This window comes from Hetaerina americana, unplaced genomic scaffold (genome assembly GCF_022747635.1).
Source record: "Hetaerina americana unplaced genomic scaffold, ioHetAmer1.1.p SCAF_38, whole genome shotgun sequence".
Classification (NCBI taxonomy): domain Eukaryota; kingdom Metazoa; phylum Arthropoda; class Insecta; order Odonata; family Calopterygidae; genus Hetaerina; species Hetaerina americana.
Genome location: NW_027286963.1, coordinates 3233809 through 3253593, shown reverse-complemented (window position 1 = coordinate 3253593; position 19785 = coordinate 3233809). Strand labels below are relative to the sequence as shown.

The 19785-nt window shown below is 38.0% G+C and overlaps 1 protein-coding gene across 1 annotated transcript in view; it reads left to right on the top strand.

Moving 5' to 3' along the window:
• LOC139691554 (nose resistant to fluoxetine protein 6-like) overlaps nt 1-19785 on the top strand; it is a 104114-nt gene that overhangs the window by 57524 nt on the left and 26805 nt on the right. The window contains exons 3-6 of the mRNA XM_071589427.1: nt 2232-2440; nt 6908-7002; nt 9542-9738; nt 16307-16464. Of these exons, the coding sequence (XP_071445528.1) occupies nt 2232-2440; nt 6908-7002; nt 9542-9738; nt 16307-16464 (659 nt within the window). The remainder of the gene's footprint in view (nt 1-2231; nt 2441-6907; nt 7003-9541; nt 9739-16306; nt 16465-19785) is intronic.

The window sequence follows — 19785 nt, the reverse complement described above, 5'->3', positions numbered from 1 at the left end:
CCTTGTCTGGAGGCCGACGATCACGCTCATATGAAAGAATGCACCTCTGCAGGAAAAGCGAGAATCATAATTGTTACATACTGCATCTCCATGCATACTACATACCAGAATTATTCATAAATTTCCCATCCTCTCAAGTTCCAATTTTAATCATCATTAAAAATGTATGTCAAGCTCAGAAGCTTAAATACGTTCCACTCTTTCATGTTTTTTCTATGCCCTTTATTTTACAGTAGTTTCCAGGCTTTTCATATTTTTTTACCAATATACCGTATCCTGGGAACTGTTTCAAGTAATTCACAAGGAAAAATATGAAAATTAAGCTTAGCAGTTGCCTCTTCACTGGGAGCGTTTCTCAGAAATAGCTATTTTGCCTTGATAGTATCAGTCTCACGTCTACCATAATATGTTTAGTTACTTCTAGGTAAGATTTCATTTTTTCTGATTCCTCTCCTCTTGGTGCAAAATCTAATGTTACCCATCTTCCTTGGTAAAAGTACAATTATAGTTTTACTTCAATTATTTTCTAAATATGTCATAATTGATTTGTACTTTGCACTTTTTGCACTAAGATACCGAAAGACCTATTCAATTCTACAAAAAATCTGCGATTTAATTTTTAAAAGATCTTAATGATTAACTTAGTTCTCCCATTGAAATATGAGCAACTACCAATAGCTGTTTTTGTTCAGAGAAAATAACGGCAACGCTGGGAGGCTTCAACGACTGGAGAATGCGTGTGTAGTTAAGAATGGTGCGGTTGCCATCGTACTGGCTTCCCACTGAGAGAGCCCGGGTTCAAATCCTGGAGATGGCAGATATTTTTCAGTGGTATCCTGATCCTAACTTGAGGTGCTTTGTGGAGAGCACTTTGAGTGAGTGCACCGTCCGTCGGATGGGACGATAAACTGCAGACCACGCGGCGCCTTTCGTTAAGAGTAGGCTAACGCCGACGCCGGATTTCTCTCCACCCTTCATCCTTTCCCGTCCATCTCTAATGGCACAAATGACCTTAGATGTCGGTCGCCTACCCTTAAACTACCAATTCTGGGAGACGCGTCAAGCCTCATACATTATAAGACTCTTCGTTCCGGTTGATATATTCTCTTCTCGAACATAATCACTTTGAAATATATATATGATGTGATGTGCATATATAGCAACATTGATTTCTTAATATTAAAACTACCGAAATATCAATTTTAGGGGCGTCCATAGTCTCTAATATCTGTTGATATGCGACCCTTGAATCTTTCGAATATATTCGTGATTGAATAGCAGTTCCATACAGATTTAATATCATAAATATTATCATATCTCCCTTCTTAAGCAAGACAGTCATCATAAAAACAGTGCGATTAATATGCTAATTTAATTAATTTATTGTGTAGATTATTTCAAAATAGTTTAATATCATGGAATATAACAATTTATAATTCATTACAGAATAGTTTGTAGAGAATTTTCAATAAAAGATGGCAATTTACATCCAGGACGGATTTTTTTTATCAATCATATTCTATTATTCATGGACATCATTTCCTGGACATCTGCCATCAGCTTTTTCAAATAATATCTCTTCTATATGAGTCTTAAGGGGGTCACAGATTGATATTTTCAATATTAAAATGTCACAATTGCCTTCATCTCGCATAAATACACCGCTTAAGCTTGTCTTGGAAATAATTACTTCGACACTTATCATTTAAAAATAATGACAATATTTCTCAAAGAAAATAAAATTACTCATTAAAATTTGACGAAAATTTCCAAACGCAACAGAATTGCAATTCATTGCCACACGAATCAGCGTTTATGTGTCATTGGTAAATCAATATGAGTCTTTTTCGACCGCAAAATGAAAGCGACGTAAGACACCACTCATTTCCCAACACTTGTCCTTGTTGTACTTGTACATGTATGTTACAGTACACTTGTATACTTAAACTATATGTTAACTCATAGCCTATTACATGAGGTACAATGTCTGCGTGTAAGTACAAATGTTTTTATTTGTGCGCAAATATACATCGTTATAATTATGCATGAAATGCTGGTGCCCCAACACTCCCTGCAACGTTTTTTTCCGGTGAAATGAGGGGTATTGTTACAATTATGTATGAAATTTTGTTGCCCTAACACTCCCTGCCACTCTTTCTTGCGGCGAATTGAAGGGTATTGTATAGATGTGAATACCTATCCTTTTTTACAACCCCAAGTCGTTTCCACAGGGCCCGGATCTCTATCCATCCTTCTCCCTGATCGAGTGGGCCGTCTGCATCCCATCCTCCTGTACAGCCCAGGACCTGGAGATCTCGATGCAGGAGGCCGTCGACAGCCTTGCTGAACCTTTCAGTTTGAAGGTCAAGGTCAGGGTCGACCCGGCAGCGTGCCATGTAGACGAGCCGAGGAAAGTGCACGAGTTGGACTACTTTGTGATGTAAGTGCATGTGGATGTTTGCGGGTGATCGACATATATATATATATATATATATATATATATATATATATATATATATATATATATATATGTGTGTGTGTGTGTGTGTGTGTGTGTGTGTGTGTGTAAAGTATAATTATATATATATATTCATAAAAACATATATATGCACACATATACACATATATATTTTTTTATACATACACATATGTGTAAATAGAGGACTCGTAAAAGGAGACTCACATTCCAGCTTCCGGCCTTTACGCTCCTTTACTCTTTAATACTTAAAGCTCCGGGCCCGGAGAAGGCCGGAAGCTTAAACTTTATGAAATTTGAGTCTCCTTAAGCGTGTTCCCTATTGGTATTTTTGTGTTTTATTGTTCCGTCCAAGTGTCATATTGCTCTCGTGAGTGCTTATACATCCTCGATATATATGTAAACATATATATATATATATATATATTTATTTATTTATTTGCAGAAAATGTTCACAAAAGTGAATATAAGGTCAGTTACAAGCGTGATGACGATATAAAAACTAGGAAACACAAAACAAAGAAAGACTCTCACAGTTTGGTTTTCGCATATTTCGGTGGCCCGACAACCTTTCAGAATGGACGGAAGAAAATTTTTTAACCCCTCTTTCTTTTATTTTTTCTCACTTTTTTTTTGTTTTCTTCATTTCTCTGAGAAAGGAGGTCGGACCACCGAACTATTCAAATACCAAAACTGCGAGCGTTTCTTTATTTGGTCTTCTGAAATGTTATGTATCATCAACGCGCCTGTGACTGACCTTTAATATGTGCATACGTATACGTTATATATATACATATACACACACATATGTATGTGTGTGTGTCCCTAGCACGTGAAAGGATCTAATGTCCGCCCTTGGGCGACAAGGCGACACCCAACGCCTAGCCCATTCCCGACAAGTAGGCGCGCACGCCTACGGCGGCGGACGCTTGAGAGCTCAGTGGGACAATCCGATCTCCTTTCTACTCCCGTTTTAACCCTCCCACCTCCACACCCGCCCACCCCTTAGAGCATTCGGCGAATGCACAAGGCAACAGCAAAAACGGCCTTCCCACACGGTCACTTCACACGTGGAACACTTTGTTTATACTCTTTACTGCGCATCGTGCCACGATAGATAGTCCACACCGTTAACTTTTCATAACCATTTAGTTTTCCTTTATTTTTTATTTATTTATTTATTCAGTATTAGTCCGAAAACAGCACATTTTGGCCTTTACATCGAACTATTAACAACGACATTTACAAACACCCAAGCCCTAGATGGGGGAAACTCACCCAGGCGGGAATCGAACCCGCGACCCTTGGAATGGCAGACGAGGACGTTACCCCGCCACCACCGGGGTCGGCAGTGTCGGCAATTTAAATGTTGATGGAGGTTTCCCGTTTCCTCTTACAACTTTCAATCATTCCTGGACTCTATCGGAAAGGAAGATTTCTACACATTCGTTTAATTATGCGGGTTCGTCGCTGGTGTGAAAACTCAGGCCTTTAGGTAGCCTAGCGGGGATGATAATCTAAAAAATTTTATCTCATTGGCTTCACATAAAACTACTACACATTTTATGAAATATATAATTCTGGTGAAATCGGTCACTTGCAACCAAGCTCTGCACGACAACGGATTGGGAATCCAATTCCCGGATTATCGCTGATGCCAAAAATCATCGTGGGCTAAGCTAAACGGCAAATAAAGATGTCAGTGTAACTTTCTTAGCGCTTTAAACAGAGTAAATCGAATACATTTTCCTCGGTGACCTGCGCCTTATGTGATTTTTCGTCACGTCTTTTGCACAAGAAAATATCACTAATAAATATGACGCCAGTTCAAACAAACTGCAACGATATGATAAATTCTTTTGAAAACTCCATTTCAAGAAATAAAATGACCGGAGGACATTTTTGCTAAGAGAAATAATTGCTTTGGTATATATGTACATTCAGACTTGCCTGTCCTATCGTCCACTCCATTCCCATTCCTTCTACCACACATACTTCGCAAAAAAACTATCCTACGCCAAGCGTTCGTCAACTTTTATTTTTTACTTTCACGGAGATCCTCGGGCACCAAATTATTTTTTTAGTGGAGATGCGAAATCTGAGCAAACACTCGAAACGGTCTAAAGAAAGCGTTTGCGTTGACCAAGTGTTAAATGCTATGGTAACGATGACCACGTCTCTTATAGTTGCCATACAATCGACATTCCATTGTCCGCGCACATGCGGGAAAACTTTCCGGAAAAGTCTTCCATAAAACGCAAAACAAATGTAAGTCGACAAAAGAGTTGACATTTTTATGAATGACACTCAAATTTACTGTTGTTGGTCATTACTTATGTCGTCTTTATTGCCACATAAGGCATTTAGCAAGATATGTTGGTTTGCGTTGCCAAGATAGTGATGAAGTCAAAAAATAAAACCCGATGTACTTAACAGCATAGTCATCATATCGTTCATTTTATTACAAATGGGGTGTTTGTTTTCCTCAAATTTTTTTAAAAGAAAAAAATATTTCGGTTTATAAAATTAATTTTTGATAGGTTTATACGAAAACACCTTATTTGATTTAAAAAAAAACAAATTGCAGCAGACTAAAAAAGAATCATAGGGCGTTAAGAATGGCAAAAAATATCGTGATCGACAATAGAAGAATAAAATTTCATGTTTATTTCTATAGCTGAATCAGTCTTTTACTATAACATAATATTAATGACTGCATTAAACCACGTCTGAAAATCTGTAAGAAATTCCTTAGATAAAATTCCTACTTACATGAGTTACTTAGATTTCATGCAAACTCCCTGAAATATTATATTAAGGCTACTATCTTTTTGTCTATCAGTAAGTTATTACGTAAAATATGTGTATGTATATGTATGTGTGTATTACATGATTCTTAGTGTCTATGAGGAAGGAATCTGGCCGGAAGACTTTGTGAGATCAGTTTTAGTTCCTATTCCGAAAAAGGTAAAGGCTACATCATGTGAGGACTACAGGACGATAAGTTTGATATCCCACTCAACTAAATTTGTTCTTAGGATCATAAACAAAAGGATAGAGAGTAGGGCAAATGATTACTTAGGGGATGATCAGTTTGGGTTTAGGAAGGAGAGAGGTACGCGTGATGCCATTGCAGTAATGAGATTATTAATTGAGAGGAATATAGAACACAACCAGGAGGTATTTGCCTGTTTCGTAGGTTTCAAAAAAGCGTTTGATAGAGTGAATTGGAAAAAACTAATGAGTATATTGCAGAAAATAGGAATAGATTGGAGGGAAAGGAGGCTAATCCGCAACCTTTACGTGTCTCAGACTGCTCAGGTGCGGGTGGGGAACGGGGAGTCCGGATGGGCAGATCCGCATCGCCAAATTTTAAGTGATAATGGTGGGCACTTTCATATCAATACGATCTACGATAAATTCCAAAGAAACTGCGGGAGATGCCGCAACAGTAACTTTTAACGGAGTCATCCGCTAATGTGGGATTGAGGGATCTGGGTTCGAGTCCCAGTCAAGGCGAATGATTTTTACGCTCTGAAATTGTTGCATTAAAACGATCTACGATCATTGGCACACTTAACTGATGTTACTATAGTGCTACAGCAGGCAAGATCATGTCAATAAAATTAGATATATTAAGTGGAACAATTGCCATTTTTTTCCACGAACGAAAATGGAGCAGAATAACACTGCCCGACCCAGGTAGGGGTAAAAAGCTTGGGTCATTATTAGTCTGGTGTGTATTCACCCCCTACCACACACCTTAGCGGTAGTTTGCAGGGTACTAATAAAACCGACGGTATGCATTTAGCACTTTACGTACACGTCAGAAAAATTGGTATCGATACTTTTTAAACAAACCTTGTATGGGTGGATATATTATTTTACCTCTCATCGGAAAAACAATTTTATATGTGAATATAATACATTTTAACTGATAAATATTACCAGTGCACCTTTGCGATGCACGAATCATGACAATTCAAAAAGGTTATGCGTGATAATTCGTAAATGTATGGCGTATGTTGTAAGTACTCGTACATTGTGTGCTTAATCACTAACGTTATATCTCATTGAGAGATGTTTTCGCAGTATGACTTCTACCACTTTAATGCATTGGTCATATATTGGGAAGATGGCTTTAGGTTGCAATTACGGCCTAATTATGCGAATCGTTGATTACAAGGACGTTGTAACGTTCTATCAACTCATATTGGACACAGTTGGCAGTTAAGATGAACGAATGAATTTTAAGAGAGACTGCTATACTCAAGTATAGCTTAGTGTACTCAGGCATAGTTCAGCACTGTGCAGATTACAGCCGCACCATGAATTGTAAGCATATCTTGGCGAGGGCCCATTAGAAACATATTATCTTATTTGATATCCATAAGGAAGATCGCTAAAAATCTTTCATTTATTTCATTTCAGAGCCGCATTTGGGTTCTTCCTTGCGCTGATGGTGGCAAGTAGCGCGTACGACTTGTTCCTGCGATATAAAACGGAAGAGAAAAGCAAAAGGGATGGTAAGTACATGGAGACATTACTCCCGTGAGTTCCAGTCTCGCGTTGATACCTTAGATTCAGTCCAAGTTGAAACTGCATGTCTCATATAACCTTACAATAAGGGAGATACTTCATGTTAATTCCCTGACTCATTCTCGCATGGATCTTTTTGGAATTTATTTTTTCTGGAAAATGCGTCGTGACCTTTTTATGGTTCTGAATTACGGACACCGTGACACCATTATTGCCGATTAATTTACCTCCAATTGCGAATTAGTCGATTCAGTTTTTTTTTCTTTTCGAGTAAGAAGTAAGGATGAAATACACTTGTACATACAGGGACATAGTTATATCGATTTTATATAATTTTGATAAAATTTTCTGAATTTTTAATATTAAGCGCACTATATCGACTAATGATAAACTTACATTATTTCCCGTTCTAGTTTTCATAAAAATTTGCATGTTAAATTCAAGATTGCATACTTGTGTTCTAATGGCAGACTCAATCAGAAGGATAATGAATTTATGGTGCAGATATACTATATGGGTACTCTTCACGAAAAAGTCATATTATTGGCGCACTTATACCAGATATTAAATGGTGTTAGCATAAGAGCACCTATCAAACTCTGTTCAAATGATATTAATTGATTTTTTAAATATAACCACCGAAATAGAATGGTTTCAAAAATTGGTGCCTAAGAGCTTGTCCAAAACAAGGGAGCGCATTTCAAACATCAATAAGAACCGCCCGGGGCTTAAAAAATCGAATGTTCACGTCACATCCGTTCAAGAAGTACGCGGACTAAGGAGGCATATCGTTACTCGCGCAGTCAACATCCAAACCCCCTTGACAACGCTTCCAAAATATTTGATCAAGGTCTAAATAAGGAATGAGTTTAATTCTCGTGTACGTCGCGGTGACTTGTAAAGGGTTGACAGTTGAAGGTAATCTTTGATGATTAAAGGTAAAATTTTCTCGTTAAAATTAAACCTCTATATCAAAGAGTACGGTCAGCAAAGCTTGGGACATCAATGATGGTTATCACTGAGGGATTTCACTGGTATGGAAGGGGTGCTTTTCTTTAATAAGAGGCATGCCACCCACAAATCTTTGCCCATCACATTAATTTCAGTTACTGAGATCACTATATCACCTGCTAGACTCGGTAATTTGACCGATTAAGCAATAGCAATATGATAGCATTAGGGTCAGCTCTCACAACGTTGACAGTTAATCGTAATAAAAGAGCTTTAGAAGAAAACTTTTGCATCACACCCACTGTGTCAGAATACTTATCAGGCATCATTTTCCTTTTCCAGCCTCATGTGTAGAACAAAGCCTTCATTTACAGCAGAATGTTTCACGTTGAAGTAAAATCCAACCGGGCGCGTTTGGCTTAGTCTCTTAAATTGGTCAGATTAGTCATCTGCACATTAAATATTAATTTAAGAGATTTGATGGCTGTGAGTACATTCAATATGACGCTAATACCTTCCCCAACAATCGACACATCATCAAAAGCACAGCACCGGTCAAGTTAAGCTTTGAGAGAGACAGGTAGCAAGTACCGCTTACAGTTCTAAGCCCTGCCTAACTCGTCACTTAACATCCTTCATTTCCAATAAACTATTCTAAAAATCCATATACTTCATGTCTCCCTCTGTTTCGTCCAAAGAGTCTATTCTTTTCCTCCCCCCTTCCTCTCTACCCTCTCTATCCGCAGTCTCCTATGTTACCTAGAGTACTTGGTCTGTTTTCCATCAGTCTACTCCATTTTTAGATTCGGTTGAAGTATCAATTAAATTGAGTTTTATCAATATAATACCCGACGTATTATTACGGTAGATATTTTTGCAACTAAACTGAGACAAAACTTTATTTTTAATCTTTCAATGCGTCATTATTAACTTAGCAAAATGTGTAGGTAACACCCTTCCAAACCTGAATATTCACTCTTAAAACACATATTTTTGCTACGTATTTAATGTTATACTTTTAATCATCATACGTAGAGAATGAAACGATTTCTAAGTGTTACTCAAATTAAACGTATATGATGAATTTCCAATTCTGTTCAGTATATTGTGTCCTGCGTGAAACGATTTCTTGTTGGAAAACTAAATGAACTGAAATGTTGACGTGTTCAAAGATTTTTTACAAGCATATTGTTTGTCGCATTTATATAGAATATTTGTTTCATTTTCTGTTTTTACGCTCGAACGCATCAATTTTAATAATGTTAGCATCTATCAATCAATGGATAAACTGTTTTAATTTGTTCTCATTTGCCAATATACACTCTGCTTACAAAATTCAAGTGGAAATTCAAAAGTTTTTGTCACGGATGTTCATATACCTTGCCTTTTCATATGCATAAATATATATATATATATATATATATATATATATATATATATATATATTATATATATATATATGCATGATATTAAATGTAAACTTCGTATTTTTAATACAAATAAATGAATTTTTACCCCAAAATTAGCATAATTCTTCTGGTTCATCATAGTTTTTCTAACTCCTCTTTCGTGTAGGCGTGGTATCTAAGGTACTTCTGGCGTTCTCGGCACCAGCCAATTGGGAGCGACTAGTGAACACGGAAGAGGCGCCTCCCGGATCCTTGGAATGCATCGATGGTATTCGATTCCTCAGCACCCTCTGGGTCGTTGTCACACACAAAGTCTTAACCTTTTCTCAAGAGCCATGGGTCAACAAAACCGTCCTGATCGTGGTAAGTATTTTAAATCTTCACCTCCACTCCACACTTTTTAAATATTTTGCCAGTATTCAATAAAAGTTTTACTAGAAATGATGAAATTAGTCTGTTGTTTTAAATACCCATTTCGAGTCTGATGGTGTATTACTGAAAGATTTAGACGCTTGCAAAAGTTTAAACAACCTGAATCCCTCGAGGGGCATTCCAATTTCAAATTTGAAAATGAAAATTTATGTGACTTCAATGAATTTTGTCTAGATCTAGAATAGATTACTGAAAAATTCGTCTTCAGAAGAACAACAGAACTGAATCCCTCCAGGTAAATCCAACATACAGTATGCTCACGCCCAATATCTACTAGGATGAAATGGATGAAATGACGTCCAACGTGAGACTTATATGTTTATGTTTTAATTAAAGCAAGTGAGTTTACATTGCGTTTCAAATGCAATCAATTATCCGAGGCCACCTTTAATTTCATTACGAACTCAGACGGGAAAACAACGAGAAAGCATAAGCGACTTAATTATACTCAGACAGCAAGTGATAGCAGCAAAATAAAGCAGTTGTGAATACGCTCTAGTCCCGATGAACATCCATTTGAACCGCTATTTGAACATCTTCACCCATAAGGAAATATATTTTTAATGGTGGATGACTGGTTCACGAATTATTCCAACTCTACCTTAGTCATCAAGAAATTAAAGTAAAATGAAACCATCAACTTTGTTATGGAAATTTTCAGGAGAACCTTCGGTCATGTTCTCCTTTTATTATTCTACAAAGATAGGAAGTATATATATGACGCCTATAAATATATATATTTTCACCTAGGAAGGCAACATATTCTGGAGTCATTTATTTTGATGTGGTTTACGTAAGTACGTGTGTTTAAGTAAGCAATTTGTCGCCCCTGAGTGTTAATGAAGTCTTCGTGCTATGTAGTTGGTTTGCTTAGAGAAGTAGATATTCTTTCCTTGAGACCGTTGTATACAATGAATATTTGGCCGTCAATCTCTACGGAAAGCAAATATTGCATTTTCCAGGTGCTCAACAATAGGTGCAATTGCAAAGGACGCAAGCACTAATCGATTTTGGTTAAAATTTCAAGAAGAGAAAACTATGGTGATGCATCAAAACTTGGCATGATTTTTCGATTCCTAAATCTGACCTCGAGGTACAGCATCAAACCATTTTAGTTTGCTTCCGTTTGTTTTTTCACCCTAAGTGCATCACTTCTGGGCGCCCGAGCTATAATTTTATATAAATATAAATCACTGGCACGCCTGGATGGATAGGACTGGTCTCTTAATGGGGCGAATAATCCACGTGGATGATGTACATTTTTCCTTAAAATAGTATATGATTCAATCAAGAGAATATAATACAAGGGATGATGAAAAAATACGAGATTTATTAATTTTTATTATGATTTCAATTACCCGCCCGATGTCACAGACTTTTCGATAAGTTTGAAAAAATATGAATTCATATACATGCGTGGAATTATTTTTGAATATTGGAATAGATCAGCAGTTTACAACTTATAAATATCCTCAGGTTTAGTCCGCAGAAGATTAACAAGTTTTTTTAAGGGTAAGTTAGTCGGAAGGGAAGGTACGATGTGAGATGAATCGTTATTTTTTTAAATTTCATGTATTAAATTTATAATAGTGCCCATAAACGAAGAATTGCGCATTGTATTAATACCAAATTTCTAATTAATTATTTTATTTTATTATAGCACAAATTGGAAATGCTTCTAAGTCAGGATAATAAGTACGGGATGAGAATCAATGTAAACAAAACAAAGGTTATGAGTTCCAAAGAAACTGCGGGAGATGCCGCAACAGTAACTTTTAACGCATTGAAAGGTTATGAGGTTTGCAGATGGAATAGATACATATCTTGGAGGTGTTTGGGACCAAAATGGTCAAAGTAGTGGGAGTACAAGAATAATTCGGCCAAGAAGCTTTCAAGAGGAGGAAGGAATTGATAATAGGGACAGGGAGGGATAGGGATGATAGAGGGTCAAGTAAGGAGGATTAGTAACGTCGCGTCAAAAGTTAAATGTGAATCGTGGTTTTGCCGGGCGCGGAAATATGGCCATTGAAGTAGGATGATAGGCGTAGATTGGAGGATTTTGGCATGAGGGTGCGGTGAAGGATGGAAAAGGTGAAGTGGACATAGGGGAAACAAACGAAGACGTGCTAGGCTTGTTGGGGGAGGAGAGGGCATTTTTGAGAAAAATCCAAAAGAGATATTAAAGATGGATTCAAAGCGTTTTGATTGGGAATGAGATGTTGAAGATTGTAATAGCGGGAAGAATGTTAGACAAATGAGGAAGGGGCGGGAGCAGGATAGGGTTGTTGGACGGAATGAAGAAGGGAAGGAAGTGTGCGGAAGTGAAGACGGACTGATTGTAGTATTAAATATCAGGTTGTGTTTTGTTGGAGAATTTAAATGAATATAGCTTTGTACTGCTTTATAACCTATGTCCATTCCAGTAGCTACCCTAAACGGTAGAATCCCAATGGTAATTATTATTATTATAATAATTAGAGTCTTGTAAATACTCACGTTAATAAGGTAAATATTTGTTGCTTACGCGAAAAAAATTATTTTAAATTCCAAAAATGGATATGATTTCATTGATTATAAAACAATTCGATTTTTCCGGAAATCCAAGGCAATTCCTTTTCTTGTCTTCATCCCGCGTATACCCTCTCGTTCCAAAGGGTCACGGAGAAAATTGGAGCGGCGGCCTCAGATTTTGGATCGATTTCAACAACGAAACGAATTCAATGCAGGTTGCGAAAACGTATCGACAATAAAACCCCCTTCTCCACCCAGGCAAGGGGTGGGGAGGATTTCAATTCCCCTGCACGCCGGTAAGAAAGAGAGCCGTGCGAGGCAGACAACATAAATCCACCCCCCCCCCCCGCGAAATGCGAGAGCATTACTTGGAATCGGCTCATTTACCCTCCCGGCTGCGGCGATGGGAAACGCTCTCTTCCAATTTTTTCTCTCTCTCTCCGACCAGTAGCCAGTGAGAAAATAAGGTTAACATCTCGTCGGCGTTATCCAATAAGGCCTGCCGCTTATAGTCGGGTGGGTGGGAGACGGGACCAGTGTCGCCGTCACGCGGGCCCCACGCGGGGAGTCCGCTGAGGCATACCAATACTCTCTCCCTCCCTCCCTCCCTCTTCCTCTCTCTCTCTCCCTCCCCCGCCCCTTAAAAGAGATCCCGAACGAAAGTGAAAGCACATTCGCGATCGCCGGACGACGGAGGGGGCTCGCGTCCCACTTCTAAGCACCAAGTAGGAAAGACTCCGTTACACAAACACACACTCTCCTGCCCGTACTCTTACTCCTTTTCTAAACACATTTCACGCAGCTTTCTCCCATCATCTCCCTCCTCTTTCCCTTGTACTTCAGTGTTCCTTACGGCGTCGAGCCACAGAGGGGCGTGGGGGGGGGGGGGAGTGCCGTTCCCCTCTCCACGTACTCTTACCGAATCTCGTTCTTTCTGCGAATTCCCTGCGTTCTATCCCCACCACCCCTCCTCTCCCCCTCTCCAATCGCTATGGAGCACCCATACGAGTTTTTGCTGGTGAATATTTCTTCTAAAAATATAAATGTCCACTGGAGAGTAAACGCGTGTATATTTTGCGCCTTGGCTACAATTCTACCCGTGAATTTATTTTACCGCCATACAACGGGCTGCGGTCGTGTAAATATAAGGTCTGCTCGAAAAAAGATGAAGCTCTTTGAATAAATACTTGAATTTATTAGTTTAACCTTTAATCTTGCTAATCGCTTTCAGAATATAACAATTGACCGTCAATGTAAAGCTCTAAACTTTTTTACGGCTTGTGAATGCCTCCTGTAACGCTTCTTTAGGGATAGCATTTAAGTCTGTGGTACTATTTTAATGGATGTCTTCAATACTTAACAATCGGAGTCCTTCAAGGTGGATTTCGACTTGGGAAATAGGAAACAGTCCGCTGGAGAAATATCAGGACAGTTGGGTGGCATGGGGATCGCCGGTGTGCTGTTTTTGGCAAAAACTCGGTAACCATCAACGATGTGTGCGCCGGTGCGTTGTCATGATGAAATCACCAAGACTTGTTTTCCCACATTTGTGAACTCTTCCGCAACATGGCGTATGTCAACATTCACATAACCTCAATATAGTGCTGCCCGTTCACTTTTTGTTCTTTAAGGGACATATTCATAATGAATAATGCATTTCCAATCGAAGAATGCCGACCCCGGTGGCGGCGGGGTAACGTCCTCGTCTGCCACTCCAAGGGTCGCGGGTTCGATTCCCGCCTGGGTGAGTTTCCCTCCATCTAGGGCTTGGGTGTTTGTAAATGTGTCCATTGTTATCGTTGTTAACAGTTCGATGTAAAGGCCAAAATGCGCCGTTTTCGGACTAATACTGAATTTAAAAAAAAAAAAAAAAAAATTAAAAAAAAAAAAGAAAACGACCAATATAACCTCCACGTCCGATCGTAACATCCGAGCTTTTTTGGGTCTTCGGAAGATGGCTCCTTCCACTGTGAAGACTGGACTTTGGTTTCCATATTATAACCATAAACTCAGGTTTAGTCGCCTGAGACGATTGTGTTCAAGAAGTTTCGGTCGTCGTTGTATCTTTTGCGACTTTGTTCCACTGATTCGCGGTTGATCATAGGTTCTCCTTATGCGGGGATCCGTGTTCGTGAAATTTTTGGAACAATGCTGGAATATCCGCGTCAGTATGAAATACCGTGAAGCATGTTTAATACCTCTGCTCGAGTCATTGTGTGTTTATGGGGACTAAGCACTATTATATTTTTACTTCTAAGCCCTACATTAACTCCACACTAAGCATTGTAACACCTTGCGTTACAGTAAATAATTCTTCAACAACTCCACATATTGCTTCCTACCTTCCATCATTCCGTCCAACGCGCCTATTCTTTTCCTCCCCACATCTCACTTGCCTAATGTTTTCTTCCCCATGTAAAGCAGGGCTCAACATTTCACTTCCACTCAGCATTCCACGCATCCGTTTCTCCGGCATTGTTTGAATTTCTCCCAAAGGACTCTTCCCTTCCCCCGCCAGACTTGGAACTCCTTTGTATGTTTTTTCACCTAACTTCACATTTCAGGGGACAAATTAGTCCTTATGTTTACCATGGGCGTTGGAGTACTTGCCGGAGGGCCCGGATTCGATTCCCGGGGACGCCTCCTGGTACACTAAGTTTCACCCAAGCTGTGTGTTTTTTTCGGGCACCAATTCATCATTTAATACCACACTGATAGGAACATGCCTCCCCAATTGCCCTAAATTAACAAACAAAAGTGAGCTCCGCCCTTACTCTTAAAGCAGCCCTCGTGTCGATTATTATGGTTGGGTTTAGTTCACGTTTTGAATTATCCTACGAACACACTCACCTCAAAAACTGCGTGAAAATAATTTTGGTAAAAGATCAATAGAGAATAAAGTAATTATTGTTGTCCACCTTATGGCGAAGCTGGAAACAAACTGGGATAAATCATTATAATAACTGACAGGAGCGTGCGGAATTCCTCACGCTCACACAACCTAGAGAAATAATTACATTGACTCCGAGTTTCAGTGGAAGTTGACGTACTTTGGAAAATCCCCAGCAGGAGCATTGGATTTATGCGGTCATTTATTCTCTTTCGTCTGTCCAGTCACCCAAGAGACAGCTTTTTCTCAATCATTACTACCTACCACAAAATAACCGAAAATAAATGTGTACGAAGATTGTCTGAAAAGTTTCCTACCTCAAACTGAAGATGGCAAGACTCTTCAACAAAAGTTGGGGAATGAATTTTTAAGAAAATGTGAACCAATAACTAGTTACGATAGCTAAGATAGCTAGCTCGTATTTTTCTCCGCATTTTAAGTATAGCGATTCATTTTGAAATAATTTATAAATTTTTACAATTTTATATTGCTAAGTGGTTTTAAAAATATCTGGCCGCATTTTTATTTGAGCAAACATTTGGGATAGAAAAATATTTTTATTAACAGCAATTTGAGAGAACGTATTCTGAACTTAAATGCACACTTGTACTCTGTATGAATAGACTGTTATTACACATGTATTTATATGTATTAATGTATATATTGTTAATATAACACCTAAATGGCAATCAATGATCCTTGATATATACGTATATGCATAGTTAAAAGAAAAAATTGTTTTTCAATAAGATTAATTAAAACGATCATAACTCACTTCAATATTTCAGTGGTCTAGCCACCTTCATCAAGGTACTAACATATATATATATATATATATATATATATATATGTGTGTGTGTGTGTGTGTGTGTGTGTGTGTATATATATATATAAATAATATAAACATACATGTATATATACTTATATGTATATACATATATAATTATATATATATATAATATAAACATACATATATATATACTTATATGTATATATATATATATATATATATATATATATGTGTGTGTATACTATGTGTGAATAGATGCTCCCGCACGAAAGAGTAATCCTATATGTTGTTTTGGTCATCTTTTTCAGAGCTTAACGCATTGGACAAAGATGCCCTTGGTAAACAGTATGCTCAACGTGGATACTTTTTTCCTCGTCAGTGCCCTGCTGAAGTCATACCATTTCATGAAGGAACTGGATGACGGGAAGTTCAACATCCTTTCCAGTTACGCACAGCGTTATCTAAGGTTAGTTTTGAATATTGTGAGACATTTTTTTGTTGAATTCATTTATATGCTTAATGATTTATAATTATTAATTAATTATTTAATCACAAGTATTCAAAATTTTTTTGGTTATTGTTTTTAGTCGTCCATTCAATGTATTTAATTAGAGATAATAGTAACCTTGAAATGAACGGAACGGTATTAGAAATAATTTATGAAAAAATATGCTAATGTGTATTACGTTAAGTATTCTTTTTACAAGTATTAAGTTCCAGGTTTATGTTTGATGAATTTACACCACGCTGCTCACGCCATCTCACGCGTGCTCATTGTGTATTGGGTGGTCTCACCCCTCTCACATCAAACCAATCTTCGGATTCACAGCTGTGGCTGGTTGTTTTCGATATTAATAAAACCCGTGTGCCCCATAATTTGCAAGTTGTTCAGCACCCTGTTTTCTGCTATCCAGTTTTCCCGCATTTCACAAACCCTGTGATGCAACAGCACTACTCCGGGCTTGTTAAGTGATACAGAGCCTCTCGCTAAACAACTTTTTACATTTATTGTATAATATATATATTCCCGCCCTTTCTCAGGCTCGACCATTAAAATATTCGAGGATCAGAACTGTTGAGTTCATTTAAAAAAAGCCGACACAATTCAAAACCTTTCGACATTATTACGCAAAACGTTCTACTTTTACATGTGACACGCTCAAAGGTATAATCTTTGTCACATCTTTTTTATTCGTGAAATGTGACTCGACCCTTGACTCGATTAAAATAAATGTATCTTCTTTACGCTTCCGGCAATTCTGCGTTCATAGCTTTTATACTGTTTCAGATATATCTGTAGACAATAAAAATAATATTTTCTTTGTTTCATCCCAAAATGAAACTAAGTTTTCTACACAACGATCCGTAAAATCTTTTTAAATTATTATTATTTCAAAGAATACTACAAACGGAATAAAAATCATATTTCCCTAATTGAATAAAACTGACTGAATGCCAATCCTCCTTCAAAAAGCTCAAATGTTTCCTGATCTGAAGAATCTCAGACAAAAGATCATTCCATCATTGATAAGAAATAATTGATTGGTCTAATTTGGCTTCATATTCCTCTGAATTGCCAATTAAATTGTGCGTGAAAAATTTCTCCCATAGCTAAATAATATATTATCTTGATTGTCTACGCTAATCCAATCGAGTGTCATATGGTGTACTATATACAAAAATTAGGGGCAGTTTCAGAGTCAAAGTATGTAAATATACTCGTATAATAGAGGTGAGAACCCGCGAGATGGCGCATATCTGGGTGGCCCAATCATTTAAACCCCGGGGCTGAACCAAGCCCACTGAATGCATATATATATATATATATATATATATATATATATATATATATATATATATATATATATGAAAGTATATATGTGCGAAAATCGTAGAATGATTGGATGGGCATTTTATTCAAAAGAGTCCATGCGTCTCTCTATTCATAAGCGGCGGATTCAAGGGAGAGGGGGGCCAATGGTTTCTCCTTGAGATACCGTCTATATACTACCTTGATCAAAAATTTCCCGGAATTTATTCAGAAAATTAAAAATACAAGTTTATTCATCTAAATCTATATTGTCCCCTTCAAAGTAATCCCCATCGACTGCAACACACTTATGCCAGCGCTTGATCCAATCCTCGAAACATTTTTTATATTGGGTTTTCGGTATGTCCATCAGTGCTTCCTGCGATTTTTCCATTACTTCCTCTCGGCTGCTAAAACGCGTTCCCCGTAATGGTTTTTTAACTCGATTGAACAGAAAGAAGTCACAGGGAGCCAAATCAGGTGAATTCGGTGGCTGTTGGATGGTATTTGTTGCATTTTTCGTCAAAAAATTACGAATAATGATAGCACTGTGCGACGGTGCGTTATCATGGTGCAAAATCCACGAGTTTTCTGCCCACATTTCTGGTCTCTTTCGGCGAATTGCTTCGCCCAAATAATACTCTTTGTTTACTGTCTGGCCTTCTGGCAAAAATTCATGATGCACTACACCGTTGTAATCCATGAAAACCGTCAGCATTGCCTTCTTTTTTGACTGAAAACGACGTGGTTTTTTTGGTCTCGGCTCATTTGGTGAACGCCATTCACTTGCCTGATGTCTGGATTGCGTGTCGTACTCATAAACCCACGTCTCGTCTCCAGTAATGATCCTTTTGATGAATGTGGGATCGGATTCAGCCTCGCAAATCATGTCTTTTGCGACGTCAACACGGTCTCTTTTTTGCATGAAATTGAGGTCTTTTGGCACCAACTTTGCTGCTACACGACGGAAACCCAAATCATTAACCACAATGTCTTGGGCGGATCCATAGGCAATGTTCAAGTCTTCCGCTATTTCTCTGATGGTTAATTTGCGGTTATTGACCAACATTTCTTTTACTTTATCAATTTTTTCACCGACTTTCGATGTCGATGGTCTGCCACTGCGTTCATCATCTTCGATTGACTCACGACCACTTCTGAACCGCTCGTGCCACTGGTAAACGACCGTTTTTTTTAGAGAATCGTTGCCGAAACACTTTTCCAACATTTCCAACGTCCGTGCGCCACTAAATCCGTTTTTTACGCAAAATTTAATACAAGTTCGTTGTTGCAAATTTAAATCCATTTCTGAAATTGTAAAAAATCGCCAACACACACAGAGATAGATGTACTCTTGGCTACGTAACTTTTGCAAATGTCAAGTTATGACACTAAGATTTAAAGGGAATATCAACAACAGATGTACCAATTTAACAAAAAAAACAGAACTCAAATCGGAACATTGGGAGCGCCACACGGTGGTTATTCCGGGAACTTTTTGATCAAGGTAGTATATATATATATAAACCATAAACGCAGTAATCAACCCGGCAGTCGGTTTGGTAGGTGATGGTAGAGTTCACCCAGTACTAAGCCCGACGGCGTGTGAAATTCACACATCAGGGTAGGGGGGCCAGTTCCTTTCCCTGTGCCGGTTATGGTTTCTCAGGAAGATCTGGTACCCAGAAAATCACATAGCTTGCGATGTATGTATGAATGTATATATATATATATATATATATATATATATATATATATATATAATATTATAGGAGGGCGCAAAAATAAAACAATTCACCTATTTCGGAATTGTTTTGGACCGAAATATTCTGAGTAGTAGGAACATAAGGAGGAGACTTACATTAGGCAAAGAAGATTTCACAAGGACGAGAAAATTAATGAGAGGGACGTTGAGTACGGCTTTTAAGATATGGTTTGTTAAAGTTTTGATATGGAACTTAGTTATGTACGGCACGG